The sequence below is a fragment of the Acipenser ruthenus genome, chromosome 25 (genome assembly GCF_902713425.1).
Source record: "Acipenser ruthenus chromosome 25, fAciRut3.2 maternal haplotype, whole genome shotgun sequence".
Classification (NCBI taxonomy): domain Eukaryota; kingdom Metazoa; phylum Chordata; class Actinopteri; order Acipenseriformes; family Acipenseridae; genus Acipenser; species Acipenser ruthenus.
In genome coordinates, this window is record NC_081213.1 from 5,514,029 (window position 1) to 5,538,949 (window position 24,921).

The following is a 24,921-nucleotide window of genomic DNA, read 5'->3' on the forward strand; positions in this document are numbered from 1 at the left end:
TACTGCTCCAACACATCCCTTCACAAAATGATCCATCTTCCAGTGGACATCTTTTACTATGTAACCATCTCCTGCACTGTTAATTCTACTTCGAGAAGCTAGATTTATATTTCGCATTCACTTGTTCCAGAGTTGCTTGTGTCCAGTCAATGTGACTTCACAATTTGATACAATGGTAAACAAGAGTCAATAAAATGTAGTATTCATTTGGATTTGGGAGTGGTGGGGATGGTGTATTTGAATAAATGTGGATAGAATAGAAATACTCCACTGGTAGCTAAAATCTTTGAAGACTAGCGGTCCTTTCACATGATGAAATGATCGTTCACTTGAACCCCTGCCCATGTCTAACAGTGCCAGTCTGAAAGCAGGCTCACTCACGGGTAAACTGGAGGGTCGACCCTGCATGTTCACATCCTCCGGTCCACTCTTACTGGAAGCCATGCCGGAATTGGAAGGAGGGGCGCTGGACTGGGACCCGAATGAATCCTGGGATAACTCCTGAAAGAGCACCAAGGGGGAGGGAGGGGGTTAACAGCCAAAACACTAGAATATATCTGGTACCGATGGAGTTCGAGCAGATCCTGTTGTCACTGCTTCAGATTAGCCAAAACATAAAAACACCTGTCTATGAACACTGATACAGCCTTCTAGTACAGGTGTCAGGACTGACATTTAGAATTGCATCTCAAATAAAACAAAACAAAATAAATTCAGGCAAACCACTCCCAGGATATAGTCTAGCTCAAAAATCAAGGGTCATTACCATGAACAATGAAACAATCATTTTAAATCTGGAACAAAACATAGCCTTCATTAGCTTAATTACAGGCAAGAACTACGATTCAGATGCATTCAAAAACAAAAAAAGGACTTAAAATGCCCATACCAAGTTTCATCAGAAATAAATGAATGGTTCTTGCTATAGTAGGATACACTAAATCCACTGATATATCTGCCACTGGGCATAAAATCAGTCCATTTGAATTTGAATGCATGTTGTGCTCAACACCTCCACCTAACCATGTGTTATTTGCATTGTTAGTATCATGCTTGCTTTGTTTTTAGGCCACAACAAAGGCAGACGCTCATCAGGAGGTTGGCAGAGACCATTTATAAACTAACAAACCAGAACATGTGCAGAGTCACTAGATTTAAGTCCCGGACTCTGCATTCAAGCCCCACCAGCAGTAGATAACGATCGCTGTGCTGTTGGAGGAACTAGCCATTGAATAAGGCTCAAAGTCAAGGTCCTGTTTGGCCAACACTAAAGATCTCACGCCGCTGCCAGTGACAGCGCTGGGATATTGACCCAGGTGTATGGATCAAGAGAGGACAAGGTTTTCTGATCAGGTGTCAGTGCAGTTCACACAGGCAGGACGCAGTGCTCTGCAGAAAGGTTTTGTAGACTCAGACTGAGCTGGGACTTCCAAGTATTGATCATCAAGTCAACTAGCCAGTCCATAATCTCTGGAATCACAACATTAACAGTAATTGAGTAGGGGTATCCCCCTAATCGCCACATTGTAAATTCCTTGTTACATCACGCCTGAACCTGCACATCAGATACTCATTTGTAATAAGAGAATCAAACCAAAAACGTTCTGACTACCAACAATCATTTAAAAAGCAATGCTGGAAAATGAATTCAAGTAACAAAAAAATGTGGTTGAAGACAGCAGAATAACCATTTTAAAAAGCTTAGAAATCAACATTACAACATCAAATGTTGGCTAGGAGGTGGGGTGGGTAACAGCAAGGGAAAGCTGTACAGTACCTGAGGAGGAGGGGGGAAACGCTGGTATGGAGACTGCTGCTGCTGCTGCTGAGGCGGCTGCTGGGCCTGCGAGTAGGGGACTGGCTGACTCTGTCCAGGAGGAGGCTGCGGCTGGGCCTGCTGCGGCGCCGGTGTAGCTTGCGGAGGAGGTTGCTGTGCGGGAGGCTGCGGATAGCCCGGTTGGGGCTGGGGGCCCTGCTGGGGTGGTTGCTGCTGCTGGGGGTAGGGAGCCTGGGAGGCCTGCGGAGACTGGGACTGTGAGTACGGAGATTGGGACTGAGGTGGCTGCTGTGATTGAGGCTGGGGAGTCGGGAGTGGCTGGGGGTAAGGAGACTGGCCCGAGGGCTGGGCCGGGTGCTGCTGAGAGTATGGAGACTGGGAGGCTGGCTGTGCCTGAGGTTGCTGGGGGTACGGAGACTGCTGCTGCTGAGGAGGCTGTTGCTGCTGGGCAAGAGGGGGCTGAGCTTGCTGACTGTAGTAGGGGGCACCCTGGCCTTGCTGTCCATAGCCAGCTGGACCCTGCTGCCCATAGGTAGGCATCTACACAAGAGAACAGAACAAAGCTGGGTTAAACCAGGAACTTGGTAATGCTGTAAGTAGTCCTACAACCAATCCTTCATTTGATATTTCACGCCCACGACCTGTGGCACAAATACATAGAACATGCAGGGTATAATGTTATCTCTTATCAAAGTTGCTCTCCATTTTCAACACGTTTGTTTCTGTATTGCCTTCACGGACCCAAATGTTAAATTTCCCCAATAGCATTTATTGGTTAACACTTGAAACCTTGCAAACAAATATCTTGTATATACAAATCATTTACTATTATGGCACTTAATTCCATGTCTGAAATGGACATCCCAAGCAAAGAGGGCATCGAATTCAACACACAATAGTTTAGTGAAAGTTGAGTCCAGCCCCGCATGTGCCAACTTGCTGGGGTACTAGTATTACAGCACATTCCCTTCCAACTCCAAAGCACACACACACACACACACTTCAGTCCTGCTTACTTCAGCAGCAATGTAATGTAATGTAGAAAGCAGAATGTATGGCTTGTCTGTTTGGTTTCAACAGCTTTTTCACAAGTCTCAATCTGTTGTAAATAATGCAGGTTTACCACACTTCAGCCCACTTTGAATAAGTCCCCAAACATTTACCAGTTCAGATTTCCTAGCATTTTCCTGAGCAGCTGGTATTGGGTCGTTATAAAATTATTTCTGGGGAGCAGGGGATCCCAATACTTGCTGCACCGGAAGTGAACTGCTGTCATTGGGCATGACAAATGCCCAAATCCAACTTAAGCTGGAAAACTAAATCTAAAACAAAAGGACAGGAGGCTAAGCAAGTCAAAGACTACCTAATGTTACCTTGGATAGATTGGTCTAGGTTTAGTGCTAAATCTGGTTCAGAGAACCACTCCATTGAAGTGATTATGCTATTGAAATACAAGAGGTTTAGAAGCCTTGGTTAGGAGCCCCAAAACTAGTTACATGTTGGAGGTGATACCTCAGCAGTTTCGCATCACCATTTCACTGTTTTTTTTCAAATGGGCAGCTTTGACAGCAACTCTGATAAGGTTCACAAGACCTCACCTGCTGTCCATACTGCATAGCCCCCATGCTTCCTGGGGTGCGGCCCTGCATGCTCATTGGGTAGCGTTGGGGTGTCGGGGGTCCGTAGGCCTGTCCCGGGTACGAGGCCCCCTGCTGCGGCCCTGGGGGAGGCCCCTGCTGGGAATACGCCCCGGGGTACGGCTGGCCTCTCATCTTCCCCATCTGGTCCATCGGGCTTGAAGGCTGGAAAAAAAAATATATATCATTTAGAGACAGCTCCTACTACACATGCTATAAAAGCAGGAACTAGAACATTAACTTTTTTGTAATCCATTCTGGTCCAGTTTAAAATAGGGAGAGAAAAAAAAGTAATACAGTTGTCATCAAACACATTGAACAGTTCATTGGGAAACTTCAGATAGATGAGGACTGGTTCATTTTCTATTTCACAGTTGACAAAGCAAATTAACTTCAGACTGGTTAGAAGTGAGTTCATTACCCATAGCCAATCTGGAGAAGCAAATATGCTACACATGTACCTTTTAAGATCACATCCCAATAAAATTACAAACAATCCCAAAAAGCCTTTTTAAAGCACACTAGGTGGTGTACAGTCTGACTCTCTTCAGTATCGAATCACCTACAGCAAAGCCAAGGTCTCAAACTGTGCTGAAGGAGTCCCAGAGAGAATGAATGACTAGATGCATAAGCCTCATGTGTTCCACACAACAGCAATCCCCATCCTTCACACCAAAGTGTGCTGCCCCTGGTCTCCCGTGTGCGTTACACAGAAGAGCAGCGGATTCCCTTGTCTGCTGGGTTATCCTGAACAATCATTTGGGTAAAGGGGGGGGCTGGATCAGGTTTCTGGCCCCCGCTTCCATTCCCCAACGATGGATGGCACTTCAGAATCCGAAAGCCACTGCTTCACTTTCAAGACAAAAGTTGAATTGCTTCCCACGGTGATTAACCTGAATTTTACCTCACTCAGCTTTAGTTAAGGAAGTTGACAACAGTGCTATTTATAGCTCATCTCAAATTGAGGGCAGTCTGCCGAAAATTTAACACATCCCAGCTGTACTCCTGCTTGAACCAGGGCCAAAGGAGTTTTTTTTTATTTTTTTTAAATAAAGCAATCTTGGCACAGAATGAATGACACCAGTAGTATGGAGAGGGAGGGAGGGAGGGAGGAGTAGGGCTATGGAGTATGGTGATGTTGACCTGGGTAGAATAAAAGACCTTGTATTAGACACTCCACTCCAGCTTTTCAATCCAGCCCCCCCCCCCTCCTTCTGTTTCTGCCCTTTCCTCCTCCTGGTGAAACGGATCAATAGCAGATAGGAGGGCAGTCCTCTTTACCCTGGAGGGACGGTGCTTTGTACTGCGACCAGGAACAAAACCAAGTGAAGCCTTCACTGGGCTCCTGCCTTAACCAGCATAGGGAATCCTACCACTCTGACAGCAGAGTCAAGATTCTGCTCCATTATTTTAAAAACAGGTTATTAAAATGAGTTATGGAGCAACTGTTAAATAATGTTGGTATTCAGGTGGAAAAAAAGGCACCCTACTACCAAGTTTGGTATTTCAATGGACTGCTAAAAACACATTGATTCTGCTAGACAGAAAGCAGTTTTCCTTTTTTTTTTTTTTAAGGCACTATCAGCCTATCCCAGCCCTCCTTTTAATAACTTTGCCCAGATTAAGGCTTGCTTTCCTTGTAGTCATCCCATCCCATGCTTTGCCTGTAAACTACCTGCACACATGTACTATCCTGCTATTTTTGCAGTTTAGATAAAGCTTGTAAACAAGAAAACGTGTTTAAAACCCCATTGCCAAAACATCTGTCTGATTTCTACAGAAATGTTCATTATATAGTAGATTCCAAATTCCCATGTAACTTCACTCTCATTTCATCAAGACATGCAGGGGCGAGTATTTACATTGACTGTAGCAGGCTACATTCACCTTGGTGTTTGTTTTTACACTTTCTGTATTAAAATGATTAAGGGATCTTGCAAACCAACATCTTTACAAGCAGATCACGCACTGAGATCTGCGTTTAGAAGCAACTACAGTACAGGAATGGAAGACAATAGCAACAGGAGTCATATGCGGTCAATCAGAATTACAATTCCAGCAGAACTGTTTGCTGAAGTTTCAAATACAATGCTATTTTGTTGAATTCCAATGAGTCACAATTCTGCAGTAATTACAATTACACTAAAAAGTATAACATGACACACTAACTATAAATAAGCAAGCACTAAATCACAGGTACAAATACAGAAACATACTATATAACATTTTTCAAAACAACTGGGGTTACTAAAACTGGTTGAAAATACACGAATTATCGGATTGCAAATGTGTAATTGAACTGTAATTCATCAATTATGTGGTATAATTACAATTCTGCAGGTGAGCCAAGGTTCAGCTACAATTACAATGTAATTGCAATTAATTACAAATTGCACAGTTACAATTGTAACTGACCTCAGGCCTGCACAGGACTTCACTAACAATCCTGGTCTGCACTGAAGCTTGTTCAAGTTCCATTTAATAGTGAAGGGAACAAAAAAAACAATAAAAATAGATCATTTAATTAATCCAATGATTATTTCATCGTGGCTTCCGTTCGATACAAAAATCGGTTTCTTCCAAACCATAAATGGAAGTATATTAAACTGAATCAGAACCTCCAATTACAACCCGCGAGTATTCATCTTCCATCTTGCTTTGACAGACACTACCTTGCTTTTCAGTTATCCAAGCACAAGCTGTGTCAAATTCTTCAAATTCTAAAACTGATGTCAAAAAAATGATATAATTTGTGAACAAGAGAACCTCCCAACAATGACTATACAGAGAATCAGTATATATGTATATAAAAGAGGCACAAGACGGATGATACAGAAGGCATACCTAGTAAAACAATGACGCTTATTCAGCAATACTAATATAGATAAACAAGTACACAGGTTTAGTTTTTCTATTGTTGGGTGGTTTTATAGTAAATGGAAGATTTTTTGTTTCTTTAAGTATGTACTAACCCTGATCGTGTTTTTGGTTAACATTTCGGAATACTGGATCAAAGCATTCCACTGAACCACCGGGAAGACGCGCTTTCAACTCGGCATGAAAATATTTCAGACACTCCATCCAATAAGGGACTAAATATTGCTAACATTCACCAATTGATGCCTTGTTACCCATTCATAATCCAGCATTTAAAAGCTACAATACAGTGTGTTAAGACCTGACTCACAGAATCGAATGTACAGGATGGCATACCGTACTGGGCCAGGATTGCTGATGCGCTTACAGTCAAATCCCACTGTCACTTCAATACTGTGAAAGCATGTGAATGCAGCTTTTAGGGGTACACAGATTCTGATATAGAACAGCTTCTGATTCAATGACAGGAGTGGCTATCTAGAAAATCAACGCTTCACTTACAGGGATGGAACCAGGATTGAGGGGAGGGTGGGGAGCACTTAACATATTAAATGCCTCACTTAAGAACTTCGAATGACAACACCCTATTCATTCCATAATTGTACTACATGAATTCAGTTACAGGGATGATCGATTCCTTGTTTTACTACATGAGCAGTTTCACATCCTGAAATGTGTACTCTTTTTCACTGTACGCACAACTGTTGCTGTGTTGCAAGTTCAGTGATTTGCTCTTCCTTCTACTGAGCTATTGCACCAAAGTGTCTCTTCCTCTATCTTGTGGCTGCAGACCAGCGCTGCCTCCAGCCTCTTTCACTGTTCACATCTCATTTGTGTGTGTAAGAAGTGAACTCTATTTACTCTAAATAACCAAGAAATAATTACAGGTACAAATACAGAAACATATGGAACTTTTTTCTTCAAACAAATGGGGTCACAAAGTGATTGAAAAAGAATAATGATTGCTTGATGTAAAACCCAATATGGAACTTGGAAAGGTGTGTAATTGATGGTATCATTACAATGACATTGTAATTGCAGTTACAGATTACACAATTACAATTCTAAGTGACCCGAGGTCTGGTTACTACACCTTTCTAAGGCAGATATTTAACAATATAGCCTGCTCTGGTCTCCAAGCGATTCTTTTAACACTACAGAGCCAAGCAAAATGATTCAAAGACATGAACATTCATTTCCAGGATGTTGAAAGCGACTCAAGTTTAGAAAACAAGATGAGAAAGTATGCTTGTTCCTAAATGTGCATTTACTGAGCCCAAAGGACAGCAACAGGACAGGACAAAAAAAACCACACACACCTGACCCTATGATCACAAAAACTAACTGGTGCAGAAATATTACAGCATCAAGTGTCAGTGCAGGAATTTAAAATGACCTAATCAAGCACAGTCACAACTAGCAGCACATTAACAACTGGCTATTCAGTGCATTCATTCAATTAAAAAAATAGATAAAAACAAGCAAGAACAGGTTTCAGTCTTCTTTTCGAGTGCTAAAATTCCAGGCTTTGATTAGCCTGCCATTCAAAACCATGAAATCTTTAAACCCATACAAGCTAAAACAGAAAATTACTTTAAAAATCTAAATGCCAAATTTTTAATACATATTTATTCGATCTGTATTTCCATGCATGTATATATGCAAGCCTTCCACTTTGCACAGCTGTAGGGCTTAGTCATCTAATCAATGGCTGGAGGAAAACCTCTTTCCTGTTAAACACATTTAAAAAAAGCACATGGCTAATCTGCATAAAAGAAAGCCAAAGCACTCTTGGCAGAAAAGGTTGTGCTGTTTGGAATGTCTCACGGCAGGGCGGGCTGCTGTCTGGGGGGAGGGGGTGACTTGGCGCAGTGCCTGATAGCAGCGATAGCGCTGAATCAAACAGATGGACTGAGGACAGACGATAAACAACGGCTGCTCATGTGACCCAACACATGGCACAGAGAGAGCACAGACTATTGTTCTACCAGCAAAGAAGCGATCAAACAAGAAAGGCTGATTTGTTTCAATGCAGACAGCCACACAGAGAGAGCTTGGCCAAAAAAAAACCTCCAACCTTTTTTTACACACACTGGTAATGGAAATGTAATTCTTAAATTAAAAGGTGCAATGAACAGATTGCAAATTAAGATGCAAGTTTAACATTGACCATTAACAACAATTCATCTTGTAGTGAAAACTGTCGTAGTGTAAACGTAATTGGGTCAACAGCCAATAGGAGGGAAAAAAAAAAAAAAAAAACGGGGAAACTGGAGGAGGTTTGCATCTATATTAACTACTGGTTTCTCACTGAAGTGCCTTGACTACTAGGAACGGTTCTACTACAAGATCTGCTAAATTGGATTCTGGATTCAGCTACTTTTACAGTCTTTCCCTTAAATTTACCAAGAGCAAAATGTGAAGCAACACACTGTGTTTGGAGCTGATTTCATGTACATCACAAAGAACTAGTACTGCCCCTACTATAGGAAACCAGGACACTCAAACCACATGAAGAGTAATGTTTGTTGCTCAGTCAGTGTTATATATACAGCCTCCCTTTGGACCTCATGTCCTCTATGTTAAGTGTTCAATCTGTTGTGGTACATTAACATGGGCACAGCTTGACCAATGTGCTATTGAAAGAGTGTGCAGCGTGGAGTACCAGCGCATGAACTGATTCTCAAAATGCTGAAAAACCCAAAATCGAATTACAGCTGCAACAAAATCATGCTTGGAATGTATTAATGCAAATCGAATGCCTTAACAGAACAACTTCAAATCACAGAGGGAAGATGGCTGGCATTTTTCTTGCCTGTCAAGTAAAACATTTGATTTCACTGGAAGCTGAAAATCTGTTTCATAGATTAACCATGTAAACCTTTTGTGTAAACTATCACTTATCACACATTTTCTTTGCAGTATGTATAGTCATTTGAATTAATTGAATTTTACATTAATTTTACATACAATCATTTTTTTAGGTTACAATGGATCAATAACACCATAAATGAAAACATTAATGAATGCAAGATCCTTACAGTACATTTTAATAGTTGAAATAAAATGCACTTTAGATTTCATTTTTGTTTAGCATTAAAACATGTGCAGCCTTATTTTAGCGATACAACCTTCGAAAGAAGTTAGAGCTTAAAAGGTTGTGATTTCATTGTGAGAAATGTTTGTAGCATTTTTGTATAACAATTAAAACGCAACAGGTAGCAACATTAGCGAGCCAGGGGAAGGAAGGGGGGCAGGATGATAACGTGACACCATCGTCCACTTGGCAAAGGTACCCAGCCAAAAGATCACCCTACAAAACACACCACAATTCAAAATGACATGAACCAAGACCACCAAAGGAGGTGGTTTCATTTCCAAACCCTTAGTTCTGCCTCTCAACTAGTAGACCCATACGTTTCTATTAACTGTCAATTCCCAGTAAACGTGCGTGCCGTCTGTCTGTCTTTACTGACACATCCTTTACTGACACATGCATCTCAAAACCCCAAATATTGTATCTTTAAAAGCAGCAAACGTTTAAGTCATTTGTCAGGAACAGAAAGCAGAGGCTAGGGTTGGAGACAGATTCATTAATAAATGTAAGCCGGCAATAAAAGTTGATATAAAACGAGATAAAGAAGATGGGCAACCTAATGCAATGCTTACACACTGGGCAGTCGGTTGCAAAGTTTACTCCGACACTGCACTTCATTTTTTAGATGTGATAGAAAAAAAAAAAAGAATCGGAGTATCGTACCTACGCAAATGAGAAAGAAGAAATGCCCTGCACCAAAATATCACAGATCTTCTTAGCCATGGGCCTCAACAACATTTTATTTAAGTGCTTTGTGATGATGGTCCACTATGAAAGGCGCTATATAAAATAAAGATTGATTGATATGCGATCTCCCAGAACGAGCTGCTAAGTTGCATCCTGTACAAAACGTCCAGGCAAACTTGTTAAGTTTAAGTAAGTGGTTCTAGAGATTGCTTTGACTACCTTATCCTATGACGATGACCTGGATTTCTACCTTAAAAGGTTTATAACAATTGAATGGTCAATGGAATTAATATTTTACCAAAAGCCAAATTGAAAACGTCAGTAAAATCAGTAAATCACTTATTGTAAATTTTTAAATGCCAAGACAAAAGCTGAAATGTTTAATATTTTAACACATAGATCAACAGTCTTCGTGCAAAACTCTATACAAGAGTCGTCACATTTGGAAGAGGTTTGAGATATATAGGTAGAAGAAATAAAAGAAAAGATGTGTCACATGCATTTTTATCCAAACCCCTGACCAAATTACCCCAGTCAACAAAGGGAAGCCTCACACTGCCCTTGCTGCTGCTTCACAAATCCAATTTTAAAAGGAAGTCCTGGCTAAGCAAATCAAAGACAGGCTATCCCTCTACCTGCAAAAGTACACACAGTGCCACAGGCTCAACAGCACCGCATCAATAATAAAACAGTCATTCACATGCACAGACTCCCCCCACGATGTGTGGAAAGCAGTATGAACAAAACCAAGCTCAACATTCCTGCTGACACCACTGAAATAACGGGAGCCTGGCTGCTAATAACGGCTCTCCAGGTAAATGATTAGAGTATTCCCCAGAATGTTTTCAATGTGATCCTTGTTAAACTGGCCAGCATGCTGCAATTACTCCAGCCTCCCCAAGACTACTGAAACAGAGATTGTGCCTCAGATTGCATGGTTTGAGAATTTTAGTAACTGAATTACTGACGGGGTGGCTTTGTGTGATCCGCGGCTCAGACTGCAAAAAGGTATTTTTAAATAGAATTCCCCACCAGGAAAGGAGAGACAAACCTCAGACAAGTACCACTGGCTGAATGAACCACAATAAATAAAGGGGCTGCCGATTCCGTAATTCAGATTCAATTCTAAATGTCACACTGCTGATAGTAAAGGTTATTCCAATTGAGAAAATATTAAACTAGAATTGCACAAGTGTACAATGTTGACATTTTCTGCATGCATAACCTAATTATCTGACAAGAATTTTATTTAAAAGGTTTGCCTCGTGACTTCTTGGAGCAGATCTGGCCACATGAAAGTAGCCCTGGCTGCTGGTGGCAAAGCCACTGGTCTTGAATCAAAGAGATTCGGGACTACAAGGCAGTAAAGAATCAAAGCATTGTCTTAGACAGGAAATGACAGTGAGCTTGTGATTAAAACGACTTGCTGAGATGAACTCTCAGCGTCAATCTCACACCTTTTTTCTGTTTATGTTAAGATGCCAATTTTAGATCAATCCTATAATGGGTTACCATTTACAAGGCTTCACATCGAATCAATATATAGTAATTGAATGTACTTAAACGTTTTGAATTGTCATTCCAACCAGCACAAGTTGTTTGATATGAAAGAACTGATACTCTGACTAAACACTTGGAATTCAACTATTGTCAGTCAACTGTCTCACCAGTACAGACACTATGGATGAACTCCTGTACAATTACCAAGTTAAACTTGATTATAGGAAAGAAAACTCACAACACTCTGAATTAGACATCCATAGGTTTTCTGTTGGAGAATATGGATTCCCATTTCAATCACAAGCTGCAGCAATACCAGAACTACATCTTCACTGGTGCCTCTCACCAAAGCACATGTAGCACAACAGTGATCTTTACTATGTATTTCGTCAATGCTGGTGGCTTTTTCACCTAAATTGAATTGAACTGCATTGCAAATCTGCTGGCACTTTTGCACCCCAGTCTGGGTCCGCACCCAGGCGATATGATGTGATGCTGAATTTTCTCTGCCTATGCCAGTGGAAAAAAAGGTATGAAAAGGTCCAAAGCACGAATAGTTTTAATCCCACTTGCAGGAAGTGGCCGATTTTGGCTGAGCAGTTGCAGTCCTAGGATTAGGTGAAATCGTATTGGAGATTTTATCAACATTAACCACAGAAAACAACTCATTTCAGACTGTATGGAAATCCCTGTGTCTTTCCTTTTAAAAGGACAATTTTAAGAGTCCCTTTAGTGGTTGTTAAGAGCAGGTTTGAGTATTTATAAACATGATGAAAAATGCAGATTTTTCCCCTCTTGGAAGCAAAGAGCCATTAACCTTGTTGAAAGGGTTTAAAAACACCAAAAAAGAAACTGCATGTCATTTACCTTCACCAGAGAAGACAAGACAGCACAGTTAAATCATCATTTAATTATGCTTTTCAAAATTACTAATCAAGCTAGGGATTTGAAGGGCAATTTAAAAGAAACGCACAAATCAGGTTTAAGCTAATGACCTCTTGACCTGGTATAATTGCCAGAGGCTTCCATTTAAAAAAAAATGTGTGTGTGTGTGATATTTATATATATAATTAATTAAATTTGGGAATAATTAACAGTAAACGCATACTAGAGGGATTTATTACACAATATATGCAACTGTTCATCCACAAATACAGAATTATAGGCCATGTCTTTGACTGTGACTATACTGCTTCGAGTTGTTTAAATAAGTATCATCAGTCTGATCAAACTTGTGAAACTGTCCTATGTTTTGACTCCCAACTTGTGCTGAGGAGTTTGTCACTTAAACTCGAATCACTGTTGATTGCATAAACCTACCCCCTATACAAAACCGTTTATGCACCAAGCCCTTCCTCCATTTTCAAATAGAACAGGTATTGTAATGCAACCAGGACAATGACAACCAGGATGGTTGGAAGGAATACTACTGCTTAGCAGTTTCACCCATTCCACGTTTTAATACGAGCTCGATGAGCCACTGTATACAGGCAACAAGCTCAGGTGTGTCTTGTTAAACTCTATCAGCTGTAAATGTTCTTAAATCAGCTGAATAAATATGTAAAGTTTCTTGGAATTGATCAAATTAGAGCTATATATACTTGAGCAGCATGAATCCTGCTTCTACAAGTCACAGTTTAGAGAGAAATAAATTTGTCTAGACAAGCACTTTTAATAGATGTTATGAAACAACAGCTGCTTACAAGTAAAACATAATACAATCAAATTTGTTTGTTTGACAGCTTTTCAAAATATAGGCTACTCATTAAAGTGTTTAAAAAATGCTTTCCAGTTTATACAAATTGTAAATTGCGATTCAAAAATACTTGCAAGCCAAAAGCGTTTCTGTTTATGATAATTATCTAACTGATACACGACTGGAAGAAAAACAAGTTTAGACTGTTGCAATATCATTTATATTAAATTAAAATGCTACAGTGTTTGTAGTACTCATGTCTGTAGTTTAAAATAAAGAAACAGAAAAAGGAAGTTGAGGTAATATTAAACGTTTGCCATAAGGTTTTTTTTTTTTTGCATGAGAATTGCAATTACATTTAAAAGTACGCTAAACTGTCAACATGAGAAATAGGCAAAAGGTCCACTTTTCTACAGTAATTTAAAGTGAGATATGTATTTATTTTACAAGTACCAATAAATGTGTTTTTGTGTTAGAAAGCCAGTCCTGCTTTGCCAGTGCAAAATTTAGGCTCAAAATTAAGCCAAGACGTTAAGTTAAAAGCAAGCATCAATAATTACATACAACTTCCAGCTGCATATCCTTGCACATAACAAGCGATGGCATTTGTAATGTCGCTGTGTTTCAGGTTGCTCCTATAATGTAAGAAAATAAAGAAGCATCTGTGCACTACAATGCTTAACCACAATGAGGTGCTGACCATATAAAGGGGATTGTACATTAAAACAAAAGTCTATGTATGTATGTATAGTGACTTAATTTGTATATGTTCTTACAACCAAATTTATAACAAATGTAAAAAAAAAAGCCACATTGGGCAATACACCAATATCCACAAATAAAAGTAACAACTTTGATCTTAACCTCCTTAAATTCATTTTGCACAGTATAAATTCCCCAAAAAGATCTAATCTGGAATAGAATACTAGATGCATAAACCCTAAACTCAAACCATTATGTTGTCACTAGAGCCAACTTCATTTAAAGTTTAAAACCCATCAAGGCTCCTCTCATTCTTTTCCAACAGAAATGATCCAATCATCCCTGAACTCATGATGTCAACAAGCACGGAATACAAGTTAGTTTAGAAATCGCGAAGGTTTGTGACAAAAAGGGGAAGAACTGCATTTACTCAAATATTAGCTTGTGAATAGAGCTGTAAAACATGTATGCATCCCACAAAAATACCATTTCAAAAAGCATTCCTTTTAGTTTTGATTACAGAGCGACGACAAAGCTCGCTGGCCTCCTTGCTATTCTACTGCACTGTAATGGGTTGGATTGTTTGAATTACTAAACTGTGGAGTGAAATCAAGGCTTTAGGTGAAGTTGACTTTATAGAATCTCCTGTAAAATACCCTGACACTGTAGCTTCAAGACATTTTTGCAGTATAAAATGCAATGCACTTAACAGACTTGTGTGAAGATACAGTTAGCAGTTTAAAACCTTTTTGGTTACCTGGCATGGCGGGCACAATAAACAGTCTTCATTCCTTTAAAACAAATATTTTATTTTATAGGGTTACAGGACGGTGTATGTGGGTAATACTGGCATGAGTAGAAGTGAACAGACCAAGGCTGAAAGCAGAGATCTGTTTACGAGCTGCGAGTGCTGATACAACCCATACCCAGACACACGCAGTCCCATAAACCTATTATATACAGCTTTATTAATACACACGTTCAAGAGACAGCTGCAGTTCTTTTAATTAGCAGCAATAAGGTGCTGCTGCAATGCAAGTTTACTGTATATATTTGCAAGCAGCATCAATTACATGTACATAAACATGTTTTTTTTAATTGTAAAAACAGGATTACTGGATAACGTACTTTTAAACTGTGAATGTTTTATTCCATTTATATGGACTACCTGTAAGATAATAGGATTTTCAGTCAAATATAAAACTAGTGGTGACATCACCAGTAAATTATGCAAATAAGTACCATCGAAGGTTCGAACCTTCATTCGGTAACGTGTTCCGAATCTTCGAAGGTCAAAATGTACCCTTCGTTACAGCCCTACTACAAATAAAGGGGTTTTGAACAGACCCGTTTAGTTTACAAGAAGATAAAACATACGAAATAGTTAAAGTAACAGTCCAGCAAATGTCAAGCTAGAGTAATCCCATTTACAATCCTATTTTACTGGCATTGACGGACTCGTTGCTACACAGGTTCACTGCTGCGTAATCACCCGATAGAACACAGCATGGTAAAAACTTAAAGTGGCACAGCTGATGTCACGAGTAGGGTGTCTCTGTGATGTGTCGTGGAATACAGCAGGCGAAATGTGGGCCCTGATTGGCTGAAAGATCAGCAGTCTGTCATTTAAAATTAAAAACGGTACTGTATTCTGACCCACAAATCTCAATTTTGATAACTGTTAAACATGTAACAATGCATGCATTTTTCAAGGGAGATCTAGGCATTAAAGTCTGTGAAAATCACCAGTTAAAGATCCAAATTATCCAAGACTTCTAAAGAAAAATGAATGATCTTTATTTGTGATACAATGCAGAGAAATTGAGCTGTCACTGTTCATGTTCGTTTTGATCAAAGTTTAAACAAAAATTAAGTATTTAGAGATGACAGCAAACAACTCGCATAATGCAGCCTGATATTGTTGGAAATCTACTGAACATTATTCAAATATCTGCATGACTAACCTCAATTCATCAAGGAGCAAAAACATTCAAAAGACGACTCCTTGCGTTTCCATGAAGTGAACAAAATGCTGGACAAGGCAACTAGGAGAGAACAGCCTGCACATGAACACAGGGAGGTCATGCAAGTGTTAGTGTGGCCAATGCCTTCCCAATTTGTAGGTAATTTATTTTCGTTGATTAGGTATTGTGTTCAACAGACTAAACTGAAGGGTTAGCCATTCACTAAATGTTGAAATTAAATAGAAATATCAGCCGCTAAATGCATTCAGAAAGTGACTTGAACCATTTAATTTAGTAAAATTTTTATTGGGGACTTGATGGAAACTGTTTCATACAGAGTTTAATAACAGCTTTTGAATGTTAGTTTTACTTTATGGCACTAGTTGGTGCCTAGGTTGTTGTTGTGAATTTGCTTTATTAATATGTCTAGTTCACTTTAATTTACTGCAGATTATAGAGGTTTCTAAAATGTGATTCTACAGTTTAATAGTTACTTGCCGAAGGCTACCAGTGACACAACACTGCTGGTCAATGGTCTAATTACCAGGCAACAGACCCACAGCACTGAAAATCTACTTTTTGTAGACCATTCCCAAGACACATAAATTGAAAGCAGATGAGTAATTGCTGCTTACTTCCAGTGTAGATGGTTGTGTTGCATTCTTCACCTGCCCCCATCCTGTCCTGTTTTACAACACTGCTAGCCTACTGAGCCATGAACCTGACAGGAGTCCCCCTGAAGCCACACTGCAGAAGAGCAGCCAGTTTCTAAAAAGGACCGCTGTGTTCTTTTTTAAATTTTGTGCAAGAAACCGAATGTAACTAGGCCAAGGGTCTGGGTTACGCAGAGTTCTCCCTTGCGAAAAAACAGCACTCTCCACTCGTCACCCCCGTCAAAGCACTCACTCTGATCACACGTAACCTGCTGATGCAATTAAGAGGAGCTGTGTTTCCAAAGGACTTGATGACCCAGCTAACGCAACCCAAAATTGTTATAAAGCAATTTTGCTAGTGCAAGGGTTTAATAGGGTCCTAGTCTTGTCCAGCACAAAGCAGCAAGAATGTACAAATATTTGTAAAGGTGTACACAAACTGCAGTAAACTAAACTGTAGCGCTTACTTACCCTTATTGGCAACTATGCCAAATTCACAAAAAGAAGCCAAATCTAGGAACCTGCTCTCCCGTTTAGTAAGCATTACAGAATGTACCGAAATAAACTGAACCCAACAAAGCAAATGAACACCTCACAATTTCAAGGCTGATCTCAGATTTCACTTTAAAGGTTTTATAAATGAGTCAACATGAAGCAGGGTAATATCAGGGGGGTTAGTTGAACTCTTACGTCACTGACTTTAGAGCAATTATTTTTAGAAATCCTTGAAAAATCCTTTTAAAATGATAACGTCATTTTTACTAAGTCATCTGTCACATGGAAAGAAACGAGGTCACGGGTCAATGTGTATCTGTGCCACCGACACTTTCAAGTTTAAGTGTGGTTTAAGTATCGCATCACAAATGGTGGAAACGCCTCCCTAGAATTTGGTCCACTTCAGCTGCCCAGTCGTAAACTAAACTGAAGCTTGTAGACGGTAAACTTGATGTCCCTAAACACAACTCTGAAATCTCAGCTGTAACGATGGCATAGGAATACAACTAAAGGAGTAAGCGCAAAGGAAAAAACATTGTTATTTGATTAAAATGTTATTTCACACTAGACCAGCCATTCTTTAAGACAGAGATCAGGCACCAAAGTCGTGGGTGGGCCGAGACAAAACGTACTGAAGACTGTAACATACATAAACAGTAGACTTGACCAAGACTCACTTAAGACACTGAACTAATTATGAGATTAATGCCCCTCTCCAAGATCAGAGGAGAGCCTCTTCAGATCGAGAGGAGCCCTTTAAGAGAGAGAAAAAAAACCTTTCAACAGAAGCTCACTTCTCCAGTTGGCTGCATACAATTGATCGCTCAGGTCTGGGTTGTAGACTTTGAATTTACCATGAATGTTCTGCAATGGAATTTTATAGCTTATATGTTATGCATTTCAAAACAAATAAAGTAAAATAATGACATTAGTAAAGCACATGTTTTAATTGAGGGTTAGTATCACATTTAATTGTAACCTGCATGGATATTTCCAGATTCACATTGAAACTCATCAGGTAGACTGCAGAACTGCAAGGCTAAGCAATGCTTACCTCCAGTTCTGCACCTGATAACTGCTAAATATTTCAAGAATACATACAGACCCTTTGCAAACTCGTATTCATATGTTAGTCTACACCAAGTAGCAATCTACCAAAACAATGTACAGGTGGTATCTTATAATAAAAAGGGTGTCTGTTGTAGAGATGGATTTGATTTGGGCTGCTTAGTGAGCAAAATGAGGTTTCTTATACACTAACAAACAGCCTACATAAACACACTACTAACTAACTTATTAGAAACCATGACAAAGACTGGACTCAAACAATTAAATCAGTGTCTGTTTTACACACAGGAATTCATCTGCAAACAGAAGATGCACTGGAATCTCTAATGGTAATGTTCAGGGTCTTAATCTTGATTTATCATGGGAGTGTGTAACCCTTTTCATATTTCAAAATCATAAAACTTTACAAAGTAGTCTTCTAAAACAGTTCCAATACGCCACAACTTGCTTAATTTAATGTGGGCTGCTGCACATTTAAAATAAATTAAATGTAAAAAATAAAATTAATAAATGTGCATGTGACGTAACAAAAATTGCATACATACACACATACAAATATATACACACAGGGATGGAAATGAGACTCCTATTGCATAGCAGTTTCACTCATTCCAGGTTTTAAGACTTGATTTGCCACAGTGTACAGGTTACAAGCTCAGGTCTGTCTTATTAAACTCACAGTAAAACCAAGACTGTATCAAACTGCTACGGTATGCAACAGGAGTCTTATTTCCATCCCTGATATATATATATATATATATATATATATATATAAACACACACACAGAATTGTTTGGATGAGTAACTTTGTGAACTACATTTTATGACCCAGACAGCCAAGGCAGAACACTGGAAAGGCAATTTTGAAAGGCAATACTTACCTCTGCTTTACTATAAAACACAATAAAAACACTCAAGAACCGCCCTCAGTTACCTGATTCGATCTACTCCTATACCAACAAAATGACCAGTCACTGCAAGGCGCCTGCCATCAAAGGGGAATACTAGAACTGAAGATGTGATGGCTTATGCAATGAACCTAAAAAGAATATAATGCATTTCAAAACACAGACGTACAAATTAATCACACTTGAAGGTCAATTTACAGAAAGCACATGGACAGGAAATCACAAGTGCATTCTCCCTCAAACATGGAATTCTTGTTTCATCGACCAGCTGGTCCATCGAATACTAGATATTAACTGCATAATACAGATCTGTCAGTTGAACAGTGAAAATTAGTACTTTAAAACACCCTTTAATGTTGAAAAGAGAAATGGTGATCTTATACCCCAGTTTCCCATTGGTTACTTTTTAGCAGAACTATACCCATCACCTTTTAGGCTTCTCCCAATGCATCCTGCTCTTTCACAGAATCAAGGAGCAGCCCATATCCTGCTACACCACAATTCACAGAACCAGCCTCAATTATGTTTGATTCCTACACCTCCACAATTTACGCATTACCAAAACATGTACGGAAAACATTTACAAACTTAGTTTCTTAAATGGTACAGTTATTAACTACATTACACAGCAGAAAGTCCTTTATTTTATTTCAATATTTATTTTACAAGGCAAGATGCATTACTATTTCAAATCTCATTTAATTATCACTTGTTGTATGTATCACAGCACGTATAATTTAAGAAGCAATGCCCTCGCACTGATATTCAGGGTGCCTCCCACATAATTGAGATTTTAACTCAAATCTTATAATAGCATGTCTAATCATGTGATACACAATTTGCCTGAACAAAACCAGCTTTTCTTTCATATTCTCTACAAAAACATGTGTTAAAAACCCAATAAGATGTCATGTAAATAACATTCAAAAGCTCACAGAAAATGTCAAGAACTGGATTACCCAATCACAGAAAACGTTTTGCTTTCTACCAATTAACTATTTGAGTTTAAAATGTGATCCTAATCTCTTTGCAATTGTCTACAAACCTCCTAGGACAATATGATTCAGTTCATCGCTTGGATCAAACGAGGGGTGCTGTGCTTGAAGTAGCAGTGAAGTTTATTATTGAAATGCTCAGCGACCTGGACATTCGTGTGACCCACATGATCTGCAGGTAGTGACCCGGTGTTTGGGAAAAACATGTCTTAAAAACACTGAATTCAAATGATCTGAAGAGGGTGGAAAATATATTGCTTAAATCAAATGGGGGTCTTTATAAAAACCAGCACCTCCGACAGCATGTGTGAGTATTTGGTGTGTTTGCAGGGATGGAAATAAGACTCCTATTGCATAGCAGTTTCACTCATTCCATGGTTTACTATGAGCTTGATTAGCCACAGTGTATAGGTAACAAGCTCAGGAGTGCTATTAAAAACGCACAGTAAAACCAAGAATGGATGAAACAGCTACGCAATGGGAGTCATATTTCCATCCCTGGTTTGTAAAAGACCAGGTTTGGTCCTAATTTGATAGTTAAATGAGTTTCAGTAATTACCTCAAAAGATACCAAATACCTGTAAGGTACTGACATTTCAGAAAAATAACTACATTTAAATGTTAAAGTAAATAAAAATATTCAAAATATATAAAAACCTGACTTGAGCGTCTTAATAAAACTGACAATCATTTGAAATTGTATGTTATTCTTTTTTGTGAATACCAGCAACCCAAATCCGGAATTCTGAAGATTTAGAAGATGCAATTATTTGCAACTGAACCCTAAAAAAAAAAAAAAAAAATGAAGGAATTGTGAACATCTACTGGGTAGATATTCTACAGAGCCCAGTATATTTAGGATGTCTAGGCTAAAAAGTACAGTCAGGAATATGAATGTAGCCTTTCCTAAACAGTGGTTCTTCATTGCTATGAATGTACCGATCACATTAAACTATAGTACCAGTTAACCTTGCAACAAGACCATCAGTAACTCTTGTATTCAGGTATCACACATACAAACAAATGACAGTAAGTATTGTCAAAAGTGTCACAGTCAGTGCAAAACACGTGTTTGTTGACTGTATGTGCTGATCCAGTTCTGTTGAAAGCCATACCTAAACTGTACCTTTGATAAATATACAGTTTTTATCCTAAAAAGGGCAATGTTCCAGGAGATCTCATTAGTCCATGAGCTGTGATGACCCCCTTGACATTACAAACCCTCAGCCTTGAAACCAGCAGGTACTGGCCTGATCAGTGTGAACAGGTCCACTCTCTCATTGACTTGTAAAACAATTAAAATGTGCTATTGTGGGATTACTGTTGAAGGGTAATAGTCCACGTGTTTACCTGTCAAAATATTAAAATCTGCATTTAACAAATCATATCAATACTTGAATTTGGGGGTTTTCAATTAAAAGATGAATTGATTAAATGCACAAGTTAGTTTTAAATCCACCTCATATGGCACTTCGCCTAAATGGATTGCTTGTTCACATTATCTGATTAAAAAAGAAATTCAAATAATTCAAACTCCAATAACACTGACAAAACACGTTTCTGACCCTGTGACAGTAATAGTATAGCAGAGGAGCATTCATTTTCAACATGCAGGCTTGTTTGTTAAACCTGGGTGAATTAACAGACTTCTTAAAAGAGGTTGCTCCCTTTTGTAATGTATACAATTTGTAATAGCAATGTATTGATTTTTGGTTGTTTAATTGTAGTTGTTAAATCTTCCTGCTTTTAATATTCAAAGCTTGGCTTGGTAGAATATTTAAAATGATAAGACAGCCTAATCTCCTGCAGTGTATGTTTCAAATATGACAGGCTGGCACTTTTCCTCATTGGATGCTAGTTGCACAGAAGTAAAAAGGGATGCAGCATCGCTGCTTGCAAGCACATTGAAATGTGTTGTTAAAATGTGTTTGTTATCTTCCGAGTGTAAACGTATGAGAGCTAATCAGGGATTGTGACAGCATTACATCAGATGCAATTATAAATGGCCAAGAGCAGAGGATGGGGAGCCAATCAGATCTGAGCTAGCATGTCAACCTAAGACCAACTGTCTCCTGGCTTTGACAGAAGGATTTTACCTCCATAATTCAAATCCCAAAGCAAAGCAATCTGCACTTACTCAAATCACTGGCCAATGTTTACTAGCAGCCTGAGGAGAGAGGAACCCAGAGCTCGGGATACTGGGAGGCCAAACTAAACACACCTCCCCAAAGGAAAAAAGAGAGGTCACAAACAGAAAATATAGTGTTAAAAAAAAAAAACTACAACGCAACTACAGCCGTGTATATATACACACACAAACCATTAATTGCTTCTGGTTCATTTGTAAGGTTTTACAAGTAATACGAAGATTCGCAAAACACACTGCAATTGTGGGAATAATTCGCATAATTGGAGTCAAATATGCAAATGTAATTAGTACAAACGTGTTAATCTGTCATTTAATTCCTGCTGTCTGGACACAGGTGTTTACCATGGGGCCAACCCCCTACTATTGTGAAGCCACAACACTGGAATTAACCGATTTTTACCTTGTTTTGGGGCACCTTTTCCTGCAGATAAACAACATATGTAAAAACGCCTTCTGGTGTCGTGTTTTACCCCTTAAAGTCGTCTCTCTTAACCCCGACAGCCCAAACCTCCAAATTTTACCAGGGTGCTCGAAAATACGACGTGTCCGGTGGTTTACATGCCTGTTTTTTGAAAGATAAATGCAGTAAGAGGAGGTGGTATAGGGAAAAAGCAAAGAGGCAGCCATTTTAGAGAGTCTGTGAGAGAGACAATGGCAGGTCCATTGCAATGTGTTCTACTCTACACCATTATAGAAACCTCAAGCTACAAAACGCTCGAAACTACGGCACACTCAGCGTTAAACGAAAGTTTACCTGATTTCGGCTTAGTGGCTGGCCAGTGCTCCCGGGGCTCATCGGCGATGGATGGTGGGTCCTTTGTTGCCAAGCCTGGTGGCCCCCACCATACTGGCTGCTGCTACCCATGTCTGCTGCTGGTCCCTTGTTCGCCCCTTCCTGGTTGCTGTAATCGCTGGGAGGATAGTTCTGATAGCTCCTGGCCGAGCTAGGAGAAGTGAGGAGCTGGTTGAGGGTCGGGGTAGAGGTGGGCTGAGGGTTTCCCATATTATACCTCGGATTCTGATTATTGTAAGAGGCAGCCATAGCTGTACTTCCTCCCGCTGGCTGTTGCTTGGCTGGCTGCCCCCCAGCCGCCGGAGACTGGTTGTTTCGCGGGGAGTTCATGGCGTACCCTTGCCCGCTATAGACAGTCCGATTCGGGAATGGGTTGTAGTTGTTGAACTGGTGGTTGGGGAAGCCGTGATCGTGCGAATTGGCCGGATAGGAGTCCATCATGCCGCCTGACTGCACGGCCGGCCCCGCTGCAGCTGCCATACCAGGGCTTTGTTGTCCGCCATGTTGATGAAAAGGGGCCCGGCCGTAGTGTTGGCTGTAGCCGTAAGGAGGTGGAGGAAAAGCGGCCGAGTGGTGGTGTGCCATCGCGGGGTGGTTATTCCCTTCCGGAGCCCCTGAATCAGTCTGATTATTATTATTATTCAACCTGGACGGATTCCCGTTGCCGTTCTTCATCTCTGGATCCCCTCCTCCCCCTGCATTCCCACCATCGGCCCCGTCCTGCAGCTCTTTCTGACCCGGGGATGCGCTCTCCGGTCCCGGTTCTTTATTTTCCTGCTGCTTCTCCCCCGGTACCGGCTCCTCCTGTGGGTCCCGATCCGCCTTTTTCAGTTCGGAAGGCGGGCTGGTGTTTAGAGCGGCGGCGCTGGCGACCTGAGCGGCCATGATCCCTCTCTCTTTCACAGCGAGTCAGTCACAATCAAACACTCAATAGCATTGAATATAAATACAATTATTTATAACAATTTACCCGTGTCCCGGCTCATTCCCCCTAACACCGGACCGAATCCGGGCTCCGATGCCGGTTCCGATTCGAATTAAAAGTTATTGAAAAAAATAAATAGAAATCCCGGGAATGAAATTAACCGACACGGAATATGGGGGGGCTTCTGTTAGAGAACGAGACTGAGCGAGAGAAACTGATCAAACCAGCACGAGGCTCCGCGAGACAGCCATTTTACTGAGGTAAACTGAGAGACGCAAAACACGGAGCAGAGCCACACACAGAGGGCGGAGCGGGACTAGGAATGGAGTTAGCATTTAAAAATATATAAAACACGAAAAACCCACAGTTAAAGCAGTGGCGGCGGAATCAAATTTGAAATGAAGTGATATGTTTGACAAAGTAAAAGTTTACCAGTATTACATTTTGAGCTGCACACCTCTAGAAGCGAAACGGGGTAAGTCATACTGTATATATGTAAATAAATACATATATAAATAAATAAATATTATAGCTCCCATAGATAACAATATGAATATTCTAAGATTGTTGGCAATACTTTAGTTTATTGTCATGTTGTTGTGTGGGGGTTAATACCTCTTTTTTTGTTTCATATTAAAAAAATAAATAAAAAAGAAAACACTTCATTTTAAAGACTGCCAGACAAGAACACATTTTCAAACTGCATTTGTTTTCTTGTTTTTTTTTTCTCTATAATTCACATTGCACAGAGGACACCTACGTAAGAAACACTTACAGTATTAATAAATACGTTGAACAACAATGAACCACAGTACAGCAGTTAGCTTGGTCGCGTTAGGTGTACATTTGTGTCATAAATGAAACAGTAAAGACAGTGAATCCAGGCCTGTGAGGCGATAGTATAACAGAAGTAGAGGGGGTGGAGGACTGAACCAGAGAGAGACAGAGAGAGAAAGAGAGAGAGAGCAGGAAGTGGCTGAGAAAAAAAAAAGGGATCA

General features: G+C 39.8%; 1 protein-coding gene across 2 annotated transcripts in view; it reads right to left on the reverse strand.

Annotated features, from left to right (window-relative positions):
- Positions 1–24,208, reverse strand: part of LOC117413993 (AT-rich interactive domain-containing protein 1A-like) — a 56,418-nt gene extending 32,210 nt beyond the window's left edge. For both annotated transcript variants that reach the window (XM_058999531.1, XM_058999530.1), the window contains exons 1-4: positions 22,960–24,208; positions 3,376–3,579; positions 1,778–2,317; positions 382–501 (exon numbers count right to left, since the gene is read on the reverse strand). In XM_058999531.1, coding sequence (XP_058855514.1) covers positions 382–501; positions 1,778–2,317; positions 3,376–3,579; positions 22,960–23,883 — 1,788 coding nt within the window. In that variant the 5' untranslated portion in view covers positions 23,884–24,208. The remainder of the gene's footprint in view (positions 1–381; positions 502–1,777; positions 2,318–3,375; positions 3,580–22,959) is intronic.
- Between the last annotated feature and the right edge of the window lie 713 nt (positions 24,209–24,921).